Source organism: Leptosomus discolor, chromosome 1 (assembly GCF_034619465.1).
Source record: "Leptosomus discolor isolate bLepDis1 chromosome 1, bLepDis1.hap2, whole genome shotgun sequence".
Classification (NCBI taxonomy): Eukaryota; Metazoa; Chordata; class Aves; order Leptosomiformes; family Leptosomidae; genus Leptosomus; species Leptosomus discolor.
The window spans coordinates 189,245,778-189,264,967 of NC_141391.1; the positions used below are offsets into that span (position 1 = coordinate 189,245,778).

Consider the following 19,190-nt stretch of genomic DNA (forward strand, 5'->3'; position numbering starts at 1 on the left):
CCTGAAGAACTGGTTACTACACAGAAATTGCAGCTACCTGACTACTCCCTCTCCTGTTGTCTGGCCTGGATTACTCGCATTCCTCCACCACATCCACAGAAGTAACCTTTCTGGGACTCTTCCAATAATGGTTTTGGTCACTGTACATTTAAATTTATTTTAATGAGAAAAAAATAATTTTCTTATGTAAACAGCACAATAGACTAGATAGCGAAATATTAACTATGCATACCCCAAAATTAATGGTTAGATTCAGCTCATATGACTTCAGGTGCCTAGGCTACCATTATAGTCACTGGAGAACTAGTCAAACAGCTCACGAGGTCAGAACACAAGTCACCTCACTGTGGAACAGCAGGCATTTAGGTTTCATCACTGGCTATTTTTAATAGATCTCCACTGACTGTAATCGGAACGTAGAGCCCCAGACAGGCAGCCATGATCTATGTATCTTAGCTGGAAAGTTACTTGTCATGTATTACCATTTTAGATGCCATAGGCTGCCCACTTCAGTGGCATGTGTCTCGCTTACATCCGGTGTCATGCCCAACGGCCCTATGCAGGTGACCTACAGCCTCTCAAGTGGTAGAAGACAATCATATTTGGGCAACTGATGCCTATTCTTCAAATTAGGCAAGATGGAGTCCACTCAAACTTTCTTTGTGTTTTAGATGAAACTAACACTGAATTGCTTTAAAAAGCAATTTATCAGACTCAGATTATTTTCAATAATATCTTTCATTACCTCTAAGCATATAGGCAAAAATAGAAATTAGGTGTTAGTGGACTAAACATGGCAATCACAACAAATACTGTGCATTTATCATGTAAACCACACTGCAGCAAATAAGAGAACATTACTTTCAAGTTAACTGTGTTATTGTACTTGCACACTTCTCACCTCTCCACTTCTAAAGAGGGTTACCTTAGGTCACTGATTTTAATAGAGCCTGATTTTGAACTGTAACTGGTCAAGATGTGTATGAACAAAAGTTTTTCTGTCAGAAATATATTCCTTTCTGTATATTTTCATTCCACTTTGTCATTTTGCTTGGTTGATAAATGCTATTAGGACTGACAAAAGTTGAATCGAGAGCAAAAGACAGAAAGAACATATGATTATAGCAGAATTAACACATTTGAGAACCTTACTACCTAGAGAAAAAGAAGTCGTTTACCCAGAAAGTGCTGATAAATTTGTCCTCGGGACTGTGGAAGTTCAGTAACGTTTCAAAGAATAAACAGAAAAGTTTATAACAGTGCACTTCTGGTTACTAAAACTCCCCAGAAAAACTCACCAGGTATAGTCACTGATCATTTCCTTATGCCAGTGAATGCAACATCTGAGAGATTCATGCCTAAGCACAAGCTTCTCAATTTTTATTTATGCCTTTTAAGATGCAAGGACTCATTTGAAAAGCCATTAAAAGATGGCTACTAAAATGTTCCAGTTTTAAGATTCACAACTGCATTGTAAAGGTGTAACTCTTAAAAAAAAAAAATCAAATTTTTAAGACAAATCACAACAACAGTTTAGAGCCTGTTCATGGGAAAGGATGTAGTAGGATGGTCACAGTTCCTATTAAAGTACAGCTATTTAGGACACACAATTAAGTATTAAACATGCTTTTTTTACAGTCATTTTGAAGCATTCTGAATGATCTAAAAATCAAATTTATATTAAATTCAGCAAACATTACATACCTCAACAGCTGGAACAATATCTATGCCAACTGTCAGAAATTCTTCAAACTTCAGAAACGGATTAAAGCAGCTACCAACATCAAGTAATCTGATCTTCCCCAAGGAGTGGAGCAATCTAAGAAGCAGCAAGAATTTAGTTTTATCAAATGTTATTTTTGAAGCTATATTCTGAATTACAATTTCAGATAACTTATGCAAAAAATTTCTCATAGAACGTCACAGTATTGACTAATAGAAGTAAATGCCTTACTTGAACTGCTGAGAGACACCTAAAGAATCAAGCTCGAACAGTGGTTACGTTCAGAGAAGCTGTAATACTATTAACTTGCATACTTGTATCAAGAAACTAAAATGGCAACTTGTGTGTCCACTAGACAGGCTTTCGCTACTGCTTTGTGTTTCCCACTTACCTTTTTATGGTATTTATTGGTGTTGAAGTCACACAAGTTAAAGTTTCAGGAGTTTAAAAGATAAACTGGCAACACTATAGCCTACCTACTTGTCAGTCCCATCTTAAAGGGCATCTGAAGTCAAGAGCCATAATTAGTTCAATAAAGGCAAGAGAACACATAATTGTATTCCAAGGTAAACAAAAAATATCTAAAAATGAAAACATTTAGTTATTACCTGCAAAAATTTTAAAGTATTTTATTTGCTTATAGCTAATATTTTTTAAATGGATGACTGCTGGAGGTTTGCTCTAATTCTGTTTTCAGTGGATGCTGTGAAAGAGTTAGATCAGCCCATGCAGAGCCACAGACTTAAAAACTAGGGGCTCAAGTTACGGGGAAGTTATTCTAAACATCTAAATGAACTGAAGTATTCCCTCAAAACTACTTGGGAAAAAAAAGTCTATTCCATGCTATGCAATCAAGTTTCTTTTCGAGTACCAAAAGCTTTTTAATAAGAAATAGTCAAAAATAACCATCTGGTTTAGAAAAGAGTCCTAATCAGAGTACTTCTGAAGTACTAAAACATGAAGATTTATCCTATAAGAATTCAGGAGAACATTTCAGTAAGCCAAGAATCTATCTCCTTTATCTGCCACTGCGTGATGACCCTACTATACAAGGTGAAATTAGAGATAAGAAGCCCAATGGCTGTAATGCTAAATACTTAACTATACTACCAAACAACAAAAAGGTGAATGATTTAAAAAAAAGAAAAAAGGGAAGATTAACTTGAGAAATCATGACATACTGCTTGGACTGACAGAAAGAGGTTGACAAACTGCTGAGGACACTTTTAATACTTCAGTTCATGAATGCTGCAGAGATGCACATACACCCTTTCCAAAACCCCACACTGAATAACTGGCCCATCATCTTCTCAATCAGATACTAAAACTTCCTTTGGTAAAAAAAAAAAAAAACAAACCTGGAGAAGTGGCAGATCAGAAAGAAAACTGCAGACTGAAGAAACAAAGAGGACATTGTTGTACTGTCTGGTGGAAGCTCCCATTACAGTACAGCAGAAGATATGATAGAAGCTGGCAGATGAGATTTGCCTTTTCTTGGGAAGCTTTGACATCATCTGTGACCAATTGCAAAACCAATCTGAAATGCCTTTATGAAGATAAAGACAACGTTGCTCTTCTCTTTATATTTAATACATAGTTTAAAAAAAAAGAAAAGAAAAAAAGATGGCTGGCAACTTTTGAGGAATAGTGACGGGTGCCTTGCCTCTGAAAGCATTCTTGTCTTCCTAAGGATAAGACAGCCTCCTTGACCAACGCCTACAAGAACATTTGGGGTCTTCAAGTTTGCAACCATAGGCATTTTCTTCATGACTAAGGCAGTTACCAGTATATATAACGTAGCATTAGGTATGATCAATGCACCTGTACAGAAGTACTGGCAGTCAGCTATCTTGACGTCATTTAAAGGTTTTGCCTCATTCTGGCACTTAATTTGTCTAACCTGATAAGCTGTCCCTCTTAAAAGCACTAGAATTTGAATGATGCACTCAGTTATCACTACTATCAACGACTCAGCTGCTGAATACGTCCTACAATCGAAGACATTGTTCTTCAGTTTATTTTCTTTGCATTCTGAATTTGGAGGCCCCTGCTGTTTATTCTTTCTTTGCAATTGCAACAAACAATCAAATGCTGGGATTAAACAATTCTGTTCAAGTCCAGTAGTTCAGACTTTACATCTGCCTGTTCTTTAAAATGTAACTTGATGAGTGCATCCACATGTCAAAACAAAAAAAAAAAAACCACAAACAAACAAACAAAAAAAGAAAATATATAGCACCACTAGCACCCAACAGTATTTGATCACTTACAGGGCTGCATCTAAAAATTTGATCATCACGATTTGTGAGATCTTATAATGCCCAAAATCCATTAATAGAGGTAAACACACACGAACTTATGGCTTTCACAGGAATTCACAGGGAGAAGAATGATAAATTTACAAGCAAGCAAATGTTGCCTTTTGCTTCAAGTTTCTGTAGCCAATTCCAATTGGCATCTCTAGAGTATCACTTGTCATCTTTCTGGGAAAGATTCAGCCCTAGAGACAGACAACTGCAAAAACTTTCAGAAACAGATCTGCAGGGCCAATGGAGTCTAAAGCAGCCATGGTTGTACTCACAGCAACAATAAAGCAGTACGGAATACTGCGTAAAAAAAAAAAAAAAAAAAATCTTTAAGCAGCAATAGAGAGATCTGGGCTCTCTGTGCTCCTCCTAAACTCCCAGTGATCCACTACAGGGAGGATATTGGAGAAGCAAGAGAAGATTTCTTACTGCATTTGGCACAACAGTGATGCCAAGTTTAAGGATTTTGCTTCTACATGGAGCAGAAGATATGTAGGGGATTCTTCTGTCAAAATACGCATCACCAAGTCAAACAGTGCAACAATTGTCTTAAAGTTCAAACCGCACACATCACCAGGCTACCCTGTAAGTCAGTCAGTACCGAGTTAGATTTCAGAATGAACATGACAGCAACATTTTTTTTCCCAGCTTGTGTGCCAATCACAACGTAATCTGTACAACTGGATTTTGAATGCTGCAGAGGCACCATCCAAGATCCTAGTGGCCAGAAATCACAAATATGGGCTGAAGTCAAGTAGTGTCTTTTTCCACATAAGGCTAGCATGAGGTTTCTCAGACCAGCATGTCTCCTTGTGTAGCAAATGGAGACACTAATGGCAGATTCTTTCTCATTCAGACACAAAAATGAATGTCTGTATGTATGCTTGTATTCTACCTAAGAGTCCAATGGTAACAGCAGATCAATAGAAGACATAAGTTCCCTCTTGCTGTTTCCTTTGGTCCCATGACTCTACAGTGCAGAGAAAACTTCCCATAAAGAAGAATGAGAGTCTCTAGAGATCTTAACATTTTTTCATTTAAAGTGTTCGATGAAATACTTGTACAGATTAAAATTAAGCAGCACAACCCAGAACCCTCTACTCTCCAGGAGAGCCCACTTCACCGATGGTAGAGCAAAAAAAAAAAATCACTGTGATGTATTCTGTCATCTTCTCTTACAAAACCTGCATTCTTGGCTGCAGCATCATTTTTGACTGGGTGAAGGAGGACATTACTTCAGACGACTACAGCATTGCAGCACACTTCTGGAAACCTACAGCTCTGGATTCCAAGGTGAGCAGAAGCCAGAAACTCTTCTACACTAATGGACAACAGGCCTAAGGCATTGGATACGGGGCAAATTCACTCTGACGGGTGTGTTGCATGCAAGGAGCCTTGTAGTCTAAGTTCAATGCAAATGTACTTTGAAACCTTAAAAGTGGCAGAGATTCAGAAACTCATTTGTGTCTTGGCTTCCTGTTGCTTATCAGGTTTTGCTGCCTCTCAGAACACAGGTACAATGAATCACTTCGTAGCAATTCTCAGGCTGCCAGTTATCAGTAGGAACAGGATCCTAGTGCTTGAAATTATTTTGAAGCTCTTCAGAAGCACTTAAGATTTGGTCACTGAACATACACAGAGAGCACAGACCACTGATGCAGATGGTCTGAAGACCACTGGTTCAGGTACCTACTTTTTCAGCACTTTAACTCTTAAGTCAGATTCCTCAGGGAGAATCTAACTGTAATCTAGGTGACGATCACTGATCCAGTAAGCCAATGGCTCTGTTAGAAATATAGTCTTGCTGAATTCATTTAGAATCACCCTTCAGTCCCCTGTTTCCTAATGATTTGCAGACAAGGCAACATTAAAAGTAAGGGAAGTACTTTGCCACTGTAGGTAATTTCCAAGTCCAGCTTGAACCCACAGTTCTCCAGTGCATTATTGTAGAGGTAGAAAAACAAAGTATGAATAGTTAAAGATCAGGAACTGGTAAATAATTGTACATAATCTGGGAAATAAGTGCATTTTAAATATATCCCATGCTTGTTTATTTCAAAAGCTTTATTAAATGGACTGCAACTCTATTATTATGCACCTGTTATTCAACTAGGTGCTGTATGGGTAAGTGACATTTTCTCTTGGAAGTAGATAGAAACAGAGCAGTTATATGACCATAAGGAAAGTCACTTTATCTCTGAAATTAATCACTTCAGGTTCCGATCTCCTAGTTTACAGTTTTAAATTACTCTATTATTTCCTCCCTCCCTCAAGGATAGGAAGGGAAAAAAATTCAGAAGCTTTATGCTGCTGTCAGAAGAGCAGAACAAAGCTATACATCTGGTTTTGAGAGGCAACACTGATATGCCTCAAATCTTTTGTAACATCCACACATAAAGATACCCAATGGGAAGGTCTCGCTTGCTGAGATACATATGAAAGAAGGAATGATTAAGTACCTTAACAGCCAGTCAAACCAGCACCTGAGAAGAATCCATACCAAAAAGGCTGCGATTTTTACCATTAAGGATAAAAAGCAAGACTGCTTAATTTGATGGAAAAAGAAGAGAAACAATACTGAAAAACAGAACAAAGAGGGGAATGATTTACTGAAAGGAGGAGCTGTTAAACAGCAGATAACAGCTGCTTTTATCTTGCAAGACTGAGCCACTTTGATGTCCAGCTTCACAACAGGTGCAGCTGTAATGTTAGAGTGCAAGAACTCATTGTGGGGTGGAAGTCGCTCCTGTGGACAATACATTACTTTTCATATAGATGAAAGTAAAAAAAAAGGACAGTTCACATTAGTTATTTCTGTGAGACTCACCAATTCTAACCTGGTGAAGAGGTGATCAACTGGATATGGGTTCATCAAAGTAGCTGAGTGACTTTCTGAGTTGCAGTGAAACTTTGCACTTCTGGTTCCTATGATGTTTCCTACCATCACCTTTAAGAGCTGGCTGAGCTCTTCCTACTTCTCTCCATATTTCCCAGCATCTTTTTTACTGCCTGTGGAACTTTTTATTCTCAAGCTAGCTCTGCTTTCCATCAAGCAAAGTACAGTCTGTCTACAATGGCTGGCCAGTAAAGGTAAGCTCAGAAAGAGCTCCTATATAAGCAACCCATTTTTAATACTACTTGAGAGAGAATTATTTACGGGAAAAACAAAGCTATTGTCTTTACACTTATCAGAGTAAAAAAAATTAAATAAAAAAAAAAATCACAGGCTTAGCCATACCTATAGACAACCCCACAACTCTTATTTGTAGTGTTACATGACCAGAATGGAGTGACAGCATTTGAACAAGAATATATATGTGTGTAGCTTCCGCCACACCCGTTGTACCAAGACACAACCAAGATTCAGACTTCACCAATTGATCAGTGTAGATGGTAGAAAAACATTTCAGGAGGACAATATGCTTTGTTCAATACACAATCCATTTTCATTCTGATAAACTCTGTAGTTTCTTCTATTAAGGCACAGAGGAAGAAATTGAATTTTGATTTCTCTGGACAGTAACTTAGAACAGCTATGCCTTGTTGCTTTAAGGTCTGTAGAGCTACTAAAAACCTTACTAACATTTGTTGCTTACTCAGGTAAATATTATGAATCTTGCCTTTGCCAGCTATATCTTTATGGGTGTACATATTTTTAAAGTTTTGAGAATGAAGACAGAAATCATCATCACTCACTATATTAACAAATACTTCTAAAATTTAATAAAAACTCCTCTATTAACTACTTTCTATACATGCTAGTCAGAAAAAAGATAAGGTTACAGACTACTGGTAGCAAGAAGGAACTCATGTGAAGTTAGCTCCTCAATGGCCATTATAAACTGTACAAAGTATGAAGATAGAGCACATGCAAAGAGAGAGCTAATGCTTTATCACAACAAGGTCTCCCATTGGAAGACAAATCAACTTTAAGTGTGTATGATCATCAAACCTTTTAAGCAAACAAGTACCAACAAACTGCTATGTATAGTAAAGCTAAAATTATGTGTTAACAAATGCCAGCATTATTGAAATGTTATAAGGTATTAATATCTTGTCAGTCCTTTGTGCGAAAGTGACTGGCAGGTCTCATTAAAAACACGTATTCATTTTGAGGATGACTTAGCAAAACAAGCACTAAAAAGAGGAGTCTGTGAGGGAAGTCAGCTTATGAGAAGCCACTACCTTCATTTTAGAAGCATCTGTTTTGTCTTGTCATAATAGGACAACAACAGTGATAGTGTTTTCACTTTGCATGCAACTATTCAACTGCAAAGGCATTTCGGATCTTTATGCCTGTTGCAAGTTACTTTACGAACATAAGAAAACACAGAAGATACCAGCTCTTAAGGACAGACTCATCTGCTTGTAACACTAGTAACATGCTCGTTCCTTTCCTAATACTGTATCTAACAAACTGCTGATCACAGAAGACGTGCTACAATAATGAGAAAAATCTCTTCACAGAACAGAAGAAATACTATTGCAGACAGTTGTTAGAACTGGTCTATAAAGAATCTGAAGCAAGTGGTAAGTGTAACACTGAATGATAATATGCTTAGACATTCATTATTCCATTATACTTGCAAAATATTAAATTCTTTCCATCACACATGAAATAGCCACAAACATGACCCATGTTATTGAGGGGAAAAAAAGGAGGATGGGACTGTAACTGAAATAATAAAGCTACTCCTGAATGCCAAAAATAAAGTTCTAACTTGAGTGAAGGTCAAAACCAAAATTAAAACTGTTGTTTGGAAAATACCTCAAGGATACTACAACTTCTGCAGAGCCAGTCATCAGAAAACTAGCACATTTAAAATTAAGGGTTATAATTCAAAATTGCTTTTGAAGTGTATAATTGGAATCAAGAGTTTTTCTGCAATTATTTATGAAGAGAAAGTTTTAAGTACTCTGATATTTACATTTAGCACTTAGTACTTACATAAGCAATTGACTTTTCAACAGTGCTGAACAGCCATTAGATTCTAACTTAATTAACGTCTCCCTTATTTCACCTCAAGGTTTAATATAAATTGCATTGCACACCAATGACATACAAAAGTGAACTTGTTCTAACACTTAAGTGAAGATGACTAAGTTGTCATTCCCGAGCAATTATTGTGTGGCATCCACCAAAATATACATCAACATAAATATTTCTTGAAACATGTATATATTCACATGAAAATGCTCTTTCTTAACTATTAAAAACAGACCAGACTGATCTAATATGTTACGGGGCAAAAACGTCCAGGTAAGTCTTACCTTACACAAAGGTGGGGGTGGGGGGTGTAAGTCTCGAAAACAAGTAAAACTTACTCTTCTGTTACAGCTTCGTGATTCAGCAAGCCAAAGTCTGGCAAGGGATCTTCAATCTTGGGAGCCTGGGGAATATTTAAAGCTGGAGAGGTCTTAGAACCAAGCAGTGCTCTTTTTTCATCTTTTTCAAGTGCTTTTCTTTTCCCACCATTCTGAAAATATTCTCGGCATACACTGAAAATACAAAAAGAAAAATTCCCCAGAAAAACAGAATGCTATTTTTGATCATTACTATAGATAAGGCACAAGACAGAGGTTATAAGAGATACAACTGCTGTCACCTTTTAAACAAATCTTGGTTTTACTGCAACTTTGGTAAATCAGCTTTAGGAAAGAGGCAATACAGCCAAAGACACACTTGAAGTCGAGTGGTGTTTTACTTCCAAAATTTAGGCTGTAAGACACTGTTGAGCAAATAGATTCTAAATGGTTTTATCTGGATAGACTTTTAGAGCAAGACAGCAGAAGTCTTGTCAGAACATCACCAGAGCATAAACTTCAGCTGTCACCTGAGCACCACAGCTCTCCACTAAGGTCAGAGTTATTAAGTAGCTCCCCATAAATGCAGGGGCTTTTGAAACACCTGTGTCTTGCAAGGCACATAATGTGGGGGAAAAGAAACACAATCCAGGCTTATGGGTTAAGTTACATACACTAGCTTTTAATTTTAATTGAGTTTGCCTGGGGTGTTTTTTGTTTTTAAGTAACAGATATCTGCAGTAGCTGTATTATCGTGATCTGCAGTAGCTGTATTATCGTGGAAGACTTATTTTACCTTTCAACTTTTTACCCATATCTAATTATTTTGCTAATAGGAATCAGAACAAAATAACCTGGTTCAACATACTTGAACAGAAATGTTAACCAGTTTAAAGGCATGAATGTTATCAAAAAGTTAAATTGCACCTGCATTCTTCAACCAGCAGTCAGTATTAGTGTACGAGAAGCAAGCATTATGTTCGAGAATAATAAAATAGAACTAGAATTGGAAACAATTTGTTGCTGTGAAATTAAAAAGCCTGACTCACCCTGCACAAAGCAGTATATTTAATTAGATGTGCCAGCCAAGTATTTGCATGGAAAGTTTAACAGAAATAGTACTTGTCTGAATGATGTTTTCATAACAACCCATTTTTATGATGCTTTCTTGAAATTTACTCGATTTTCCTCTAACAAAGCTGCAGAGGTTTGAAGGAAACATTCCAGAAAACACAAATTCAAGTATAGTTTAATAACACCTTGTACAAAGCAGGATCAAGATAACATAGTATTTCACATCACAGATTCAGGAAAGAACATGTTGGTATAATGCTGCATTTAAAGACAAGGACTTGAAATACACAGGCCTTATCTAAGTGTTGGTAATATTATAGACCAAATGTATCCAGCCTCTCCACCATATAAGATGTGAAAGGGAAAAAAAAAAAAAATTCATTGGAATTGAGTTTCTTAAAGGGAAGCATACACAATCAAAGGGGTACAGATAGAATCACAGAATCATTTTGGTTGGAAAAGACCTTTAAGATCATCAGGTCCAACCATTATCCTAACACCACCACTAAACCATGTCCCTAAGCACCACATCTATAGTTGCTTTACTCCGAGATCGTTAGAAATTACCACCTTGAGTCAGTAAATGTATAATTACAGTAGGACATTAGGTCCAGGCAACCAATTCTTGTCATGAGGCGGGGGGGAATAAGTTATCCTGGTCACATTTCTGTGCTGACATGCTTATAGGACCTGAAGATCAAAACTGACCTATGTCTAAAATGCAAAGCACAAGCAAGTTTTACTTGCTCAAGCAGGCCCTAGGCATTCTTGCACTACATATAAAAAGTCTAAAATGCAGACAGTAACCTTAAAGCAGAAAACACAGCTATGAGAAATAAACTCAGTAAACATTGTATTTATAATCAACAAGTTCATAGTTACAATTCCTCATTAACCAAAGCTATTTTCATACCCAACTAGGTGGAATAATGAATATTCACATCTTAACAGTATGGAGCAAGACCACAAGCAGAAGCGTGAGGAGCAGTCCAGGCTGCAATACTCCCAGATACATAGTCTGTGAAACCATACCAACTCCATCCATTGGAGATTGCACATATGGAAAGACAATTCTAAAATCAACAAAGTTAAAGTAGAAGGAGCCGATCATTTAATTTAGTAGGAAAGAGATTAAAAACATCAGTAAACAAAAGAGAATCCTAGAAAAACGCTCAAATTATTACTGGTATGCTAATAAAACTATTTTACACTAAATTGTATTATTTGATTCTATGTATATGATCAATTTAGAACTATTTAGTTCTGTGTGTCATTTGTTCAAAGAAATGAAACTCAGAAAAAAAAAATCTTCTTCCTCACCATTTATTAGCTTACTAGTTTGTTAGCATCTTGCATATCTCAATTTTTTTCTTGTTACATCTCTTAAAGCATCCAGAGTCAATGACAGTTTAAATAGGGTTGCACTGACATTGACGCTAACGTGTAAGTCAGAACTCATCAAAAAGTTCACAGCCTTGGGAGAATGTATTGGTTTTTCTCCTCAACTATTGATGCTACCAACTTTTTAACTCACTAGAAGCTGGTATGTTGCCCAGCTTAACACTTACTGAGCTGCTGCACAGGAGAACCACCTACTTGTAAACTGTGGTATAAGTTCCTCTTGTCATTGAGAAGCCATTTCTTCCTCATTCTTGGTACTGCTACAAATCAGTAATTTTTCAGTCTTTCTACCCCTATCTATCATGTCAACTGGGTTCCCATAATTCTATATTCTTCTTAACTGACCTTCCTTGTCTGCACATAAGACGCTATCAAAGTCAACCATGATGAGAAGCATATTCTACTCCTGGGTTTTCACTGGTGGACAGAGGGGCCAGAGCCACAGGAAGGCCCAAGACTGTGTAAAATTCTTCACATCCAGATCCCAGTCTGCATACCTGTGCAGTACCACAAGGAAGGAAAAAAATACCCAATCCACCCATCCAAACAAAAAACCCAGGCAACACTGCACTTCAAAACCACTGAGGGTTATCCCTATTTTACGCCTTACTGAAGTGACAATGATTCTGGCAGGATTACGACATGTTGCCCTTTTGGCTCCAAAGGAGCGGTTGACGTACTCCAGACCTCACACCTCCCTACCCTCACAGGGGTAACAGTGAGCACATGGGCAGTCACTGCACAGTAGCTACCCAGAGGTAATGCACTCTGTAGTCCCCCGTGGTAACTTGTTGATGTAGCCACATGGTTAATGTCACAGCCATTAAAAGCTGTCATTGATCACACTGTGGTTTTGAGTACACAGTTATATAAGACTCTACATGTAACAACTGTCTGAAGTAATTAAGAGATGCTCTGTTCATTATCTACAAAGAAAAATTAAATTAAGGAATTTATTTTATAGTTCTGAGAAGTCACATGGCTACATTTTTAACTGACATTTAAGCATTCAGTCTTTGATGATACAATATTAGCATAATTAACAAACTTGCTTGTGAAGAATTGTGCAATGTAAATGCTACCTGAGCTAACACTTGCTACAGTTTACAAAAACTGCGAAATAAACATTTCAGGTCTAGACTGTTTAAGTTTGCTGACAGAGGGACGGGTGAAGTGTCCAGTTCATGTCTTTGCTTTTTTTTTTTTTTTTTTTAAAAAAAAATCATCTAGGTATTTCCTCAATGAAATTTGTTTTCCATACTTCAAATCTCAAAGGTAAACAACCTGTTCAATTTGACCCCCCTGCTCTGCCATTTGAGCTCGACACATATAGGAGGTTTCAGTAAAAGCCAGTATGAATACATATTCATTCGTTAATACTTTCCAGCAGTGAAAAAGAAGCTTCATTTTTGAATACAGTGACCAAACCCAAGGGTTTCAATAGAATGTAATGAAGAAAAAAAAAAAAAAGGAGGAGGGGGGAATTGCCAAAGAAACACCATATGAAATTTAAAAGCCATGAAAGAATCAGTAGTTAGTTCTTTTCATCAAGTAGTAATGAACGACTAAATTAAAGCTGGTCTGGTCAGCTTTTACCATGGCAAAAAGCAATTTCTGATAGCTGTTACCAATGCTCGAGGTTTTCAAGCAGCCAGTTTTACAGGCTAAGAACTGACACAGTCCATCTCTCTCCTTCTGCTTTATAATGAGGAAGACGTCAGCTTGACTTATGTTCCTTACAATATTTACTAAACCCAAAACCTAATATTGAAGATGACGTTCAGCGAGGGTACAGAGAAATAACATACTTCCCTTCAGAGCTGAAGGAAAGTCTGGACTTCTCATCATGGTTTCTGTCTGCAAAGTGTTTCTCCCCTCCTCCCACACATTGAGGAATACATTTATTAATGTCAACTGACAGCTGGCCTGAAAAAAAAAACCCACAACCCAATGAAAAACCAAAAGCGTAAACTCTTCGACAGGTTTAACCCACCTACCCCCCAACCTCCAAAGGAAATCAAGGAAGGGAGAATTCTCAATTGTCCTTGTACACATTATCATACTTAGAAGAGCAGAAAAGTTTCCTCTGGACTGGAAAATATTTTGTGATGGTCATGCGCACCCAGCTTCAGGTTAAGAAAATTCCGTATTCAGCATAGGTGAGAGCACTACGCTTCTCAATGTAAAGTAATTTTTTTTTATCATCATAATTATATTTTGTTAAACTTCGAGTTGGGAAACTTGTATACAATACATTTTTCTGTTTTATTTTTCATAGTCAGTTTCAGTCCTAGGGTTTTGAGAAACACAATTAGACCTGTAATCAGGTGTTTCTCTGGTGTTATGTTCACCCCTCCACCCCAAGCCAGCTTCTGGAGGCAACAACCTTCATTACTGGAAGATTCCCAGAACTTGAAAATAGCCAGCAGTTATCATATGATCACTGCTCTAATTAGCTCTAGTGTTCAACAGATATAGTTTTGTCAGAACAAAGTAGTATGCAATAGCAAAAATGAAGACTGTCATACAAACACAAAGCATGAACATTAAGTCTTTTTTCTATTTTAAACGGTTTCACTCCTCCTGTTTATGCCACCTCCCTCTTAACTCCGTTCTCCTCAAAGTGAATCACTTGACTAACTAACTACATTCATCAAAAAAGCTGCAAAAATGTTGAAGGGACTTTAAACATTCATTCATTCAATCTTCCAAAGCCAAACAGGATCAGCTTCCCAGTTCTAACAGAGACCTATTATCCTCAAAGATCCCGTAAGAGATTACCTAGCCTTCTCTTCTTTTCACTAGACAGGTCCAGTTTCTAGAAAAAAAAAAAATAATCCAAAGCTTTTGTGGAAAAAAATAGATTTTTGGTCATTTTTTTTATCTTTCTTGGAGTTGAGCTCTTTGTTATTTTTAAATGCAGTGGACAAGGTGACATTTTGGCAAAGAGCAGTGCTAAATAATCTCAGAGGAGTACTTTACATATCTTGTGGACAATCTCGTTAACACGCTCCAGTATGATATTTGCCTTTACTGCAAAAGCATCTCATGACTCTCTCATATTCAGCCTGTGGCCTTGCTACAGAATCCAAATGCTTTTCTAAAGGACTGACACAGCCAATTACTCCCTGGCCTGTATTTGCATTGTTGGTAATATTTAGTATAGATGATAATATTGAGTATAGTTAACAACCCTGTCAATTTTAGTCCTGCTTTCAGAGTGACAATTCTTTTTCACTTGGTCTCATTTGCAAATTTAATAAATAGACTTTATTCTAGCTGATTGCTAATGAAAATATCGATTAATAATGGATGCAGGGACAGACACTGACAGAGTCCTTTTCTCAGGAAATCACATTTTTAAGTCAAGCTTCTAACATCTGTTCTCCGCAAGTTTTCCAAACAGTTCTGCACTCATCTGACATTAACTTCTTCAAGATCATATTTCTTCAGTTTGGTTGTGAAAGAGTCAAAAGACTTTTTAAAAAAAATGCAGGTCTATATAGTGTTTTGTCATGATAGTCAGAAGTGCAGATTTTGGTTTTTGTTATTTAAAAAAATAGCCAAGTCAACACAAGTCTTAACACTGCTGCAAAAGCAACAGAAAGAAGCAAACCTGCTGGTCTAGCTTATTTTGTTCTAACTAGAACCAGAACAGGCTGGCATTCACTGTCCATACAAAGGTTCGCCAGCCTACCTATGCCAGCAAAAAATGAAGAGTTAGGACAATTATTCAGGGTAAACATCATCTTACCCTATTTCAGTTTAAGGTTTAAGTTTTGTGTTGTACTATAAATGAAACAGAAGTGTTAATTTCCAAATACCATCTGCTACTCTGTATTCAGTTTTCTAAAGATATAAAAAGAAAGCAAGGAAAGGACAGTTGAGTGTTGCCCAGGCTTTTACACTACCACTCAGGGGATCATTAGCCTGCATCTAGAAGGGAATAAAGTTTTAATTCCTCTTCCCCGCACCCCTCTCCCCAGTTAACAGTTGTATAATGTTGCCCTGAAACAATAAATACAACTGGCCCTATACAATGCAGCATATGGTCATCAGCACAGTCTGTCATGTACTGGTTTCCACCTTTTACAGTTTCTAAAGTCTGGATATGTGCTTGTTTAAATCAACAACTAATGAAGAAGTAAAATAATAAGTTTTATGCCATGTGGTTTAAGAATTAATGTCAGAATAAGCATTTTTCCAGTCTTCAACTAAACAGCTAGAAAGACTCTTGAAATGAGAACCCTGCCAGAAAACTGTTATTCTTGATCTTGGGAAGTACACATGGCTCCTCTAGTGGTTATTCTGCACTCTCTTCCTTTACCAGGTGCTATTTTCTAAGAGAATACAAAGAAAATAGTTTTTTTGTTTGTTTGTTTGTTTGTTTTTTAACTAATGCAAAAATCACTTCTCATTTTCAGATCTCTGAAAAGATCTTCCTTCAAATTAAAACAGAAGAGCTCGGACCATCCTTTCTTCAGCAGGGATACACCAGTGGTTCCAAAGTATTTTCAGCATTCCACTCTGAAATGAAATTTCATCTAATACACCAGCTACCTTCCTGCTGTCACGGTGACACAGTTAAAGCATTGAGCAAAAGCTTTCACTGAAGTCTCATGCAAGTCAAGTTCTCTTGCACGCAATCATGCACCCAGACACGAGAAGGAGTAACAACAATGGGACCTGCCATCTGTATGGCACATCTCTTGGCCCTTTGAGAATGAACAAAAAATTGCAGAACACAGTGTCAGTCTGATATGTTCTGGTACCTAGCCATCCAGGCCTCTGTTTAATCCGAGGCACACAGAAGTGAGAAGTACCCCTCTTTTTCTACTGATGTAAAACTCCTGACCCCTTGACTTTGCAAACTGAAAAGGTACATGCTTTAGTTGAAGCTTTATAGTGAAACAGAGCATTTTGATTATCTCTTACTGGGTGGATTCTCTTCTCAATATGAGTTCATGTTGCAAAGCCCAAACTGGACACGTATTTAAATGTTTACTTTCTAAATCTTGTAGGAACTACAAACAGAAACCAAGTGAGATACAGAGCCAAAAACCTTCAGTACACAGGCCATCAACTATTCCTCCCCTGCCCACAAGGAAAAGTATTCTGTCCTAGAGGGTTACAGGCAAGCTTGCCACAAGCTGAGGTAATACTGTTTAGCTGAAACTAAAGTACACACAGCTCTCCTGAAAGAAGTTTCACACGTTAGTTGACAATCAAGTTGTAAGAAAATATCAAGCAATGCTCCACTGGAATCTGCCCTGGGTCCAGTACAATTAGTCTTTTTCACAGATAACCTAAATATTGGAACAGTCACTACTCCTCTTAATTGATCTGTGAATGATGCCAAGCTTGGGTGGTGGGCGGGGAGGGGGAGATGCTGCAAGAAATTGCAGTATTAGAATTCAATACGATTCAAGAGAGTGTAATTTAGTAAAAAGAAACAAAAATATCAGCATTTCTACAGAAGTAATGAATAGCACAAACACAAGAAAACAACTAGCAACTGCAGAAGCCTGTAAAAAAGAAATGGGCAATTTGGGATCGCAAGTGAGCACAAACCAATGTTACACCAATTAAAAAAAAAAAAAAAAAAAGCAACACAGAGAAAACCCACCAAACAAGTTCAGCAGCATAAACAAGAGTTTACTACAACTTCAATAATATTTCTTTATTTATCCCTGACAAGGCTGCTGGAACACTGTGTCCATTTTGAGGCATAGTTCTTCACAAGTGACTCACCTCTCTTGTAACCGAGATAAGGATACATAAAACATGTTCAGCAAAGGGTCTATAAACAAACACTTAACTATGGGGTTTGGGTTTTTTTAAGCTAAAGGATAAAAGATTGATACGTAAAGGAATGGTTTTCAAGTATTTAAGTCCACGGTAGGGAAAAAGGAAACCAGCTTGTTATTACTTGATCCATTTCCAGAACGCACAGAACAGCTCAAGTTGTCACCAAGATGTACTCTAGATCAACTGTTTCGCAGTCATTCCACCTCATTTTTTTTTTTTTTTTTTTTAATGGGCTAAAAGGACCCAAGTAACAAATTTAAGTTTAACAATACCACATCTGCTGTTCTTCGCTGCCTTTTGCTACACTCACCTGCAGGACCTACAGACTAGCACACAAGATTACTTTTCGCTTACACAAGATAGTTTTTGCTTGTCTAAAGCCATTCCCAAAGGCAGGACCACTGATAAATTCTCTCCCCAGTCAGATTTTGACAACAGTTTGTTTTATTTTGCTGTGAAGATTCCATGATATGCCTTGGATGCCAACTATATGCAGGAATCTTGAGTGACCAACATTTCTCCTTTTTTAGGAGTTCATTTTCCTCAAGAATGGAAATAGGTTAGCTGAAGACACTTCATGACTTTACAATTGGGATAACCCACAAAAATTAGATGTTTGAGTTACAGGAATTTGAAAGTTTAAAATCCATTCAAAACAGGTTTCACACAGGTTAAAGTCTGTTGCAGGAAATTAAGACTTGAAAATTAAGCACTAGAGATTTGCATTTAAAGATCAAACACTATTACATGCACAAATCAAACCAAAGCCCTGAAAATTAAACTTGAGCTACACTCACTCCATTTGCTCAGTTTAGGTTCAAATGTATGGAAAATTACTTCATAGGTTTACTTGCAAGGTTCAGCATTTGAGGGAAAAAAAAGTTGTTTGTTGAAGACACTTTAAAAAAAAGGGTCATCCCATAAGAAAACACTTCATAAGCTATTTCCTTAGTAAGTTGGAACAGTAAGAAGGTATTAGTTTTAGGAAGAAATAAATCATTAACGTGTTATAGAACAAATCTTAAAAATTGGCAAAGAAGCAAAAAACACTTAAGCCTTGTGTTATAAATAATTGCAAGTAGAAGTGTGCAATTGCATCTTTCAAATACATTAAGATTTACCTGCAACACCACTCAATTCGGCCTTCCCCTTCACAAGTTTTTGCCCAGTGATTATCTGCAAGGTTTTTCATTGCCACAGCATATTCACAGAGAGTTTCCTCATCCTCACAATGCTCACGCCAGATCTTATCAAAGTCTCCCACTAAACAAAACAACAACAACAAAAAATTGCACATTAGATACAAAATGTCTCATTATCTTCATGGCAAAATCCCCATCTTCCCATTAAAAGAAGTTACATAATGCACCGAGATTACCTGCACGTAACAAAAACAAGGTCCCCTTTCTCTAGTCAAACACAAAAATCCAGGTTTTGGAGAAGGAAGGGGCTATCGGGTACTTGAGAAACTAGCAATATTCTCAGTATATTGATTTTGTTCAGTTTGTTCTGTGAAATTCAAGTCCCCGGGAAGTTTTGCTTTCTGGTTTCTGTGTATGAGCATTAACATGACA

General features: G+C 37.2%; 1 protein-coding gene across 1 annotated transcript in view; it reads right to left on the reverse strand.

Moving 5' to 3' along the window:
• Positions 1-19,190, reverse strand: part of SAMTOR (S-adenosylmethionine sensor upstream of mTORC1) — a 36,877-nt gene that overhangs the window by 3,951 nt on the left and 13,736 nt on the right. The window contains exons 2-4 of the mRNA XM_086472854.1: positions 18,738-18,879; positions 9,355-9,528; positions 1,705-1,819 (exon numbers count right to left, since the gene is read on the reverse strand). Of these exons, the coding sequence (XP_086328980.1) occupies positions 1,705-1,819; positions 9,355-9,528; positions 18,738-18,879 (431 nt within the window). The remainder of the gene's footprint in view (positions 1-1,704; positions 1,820-9,354; positions 9,529-18,737; positions 18,880-19,190) is intronic.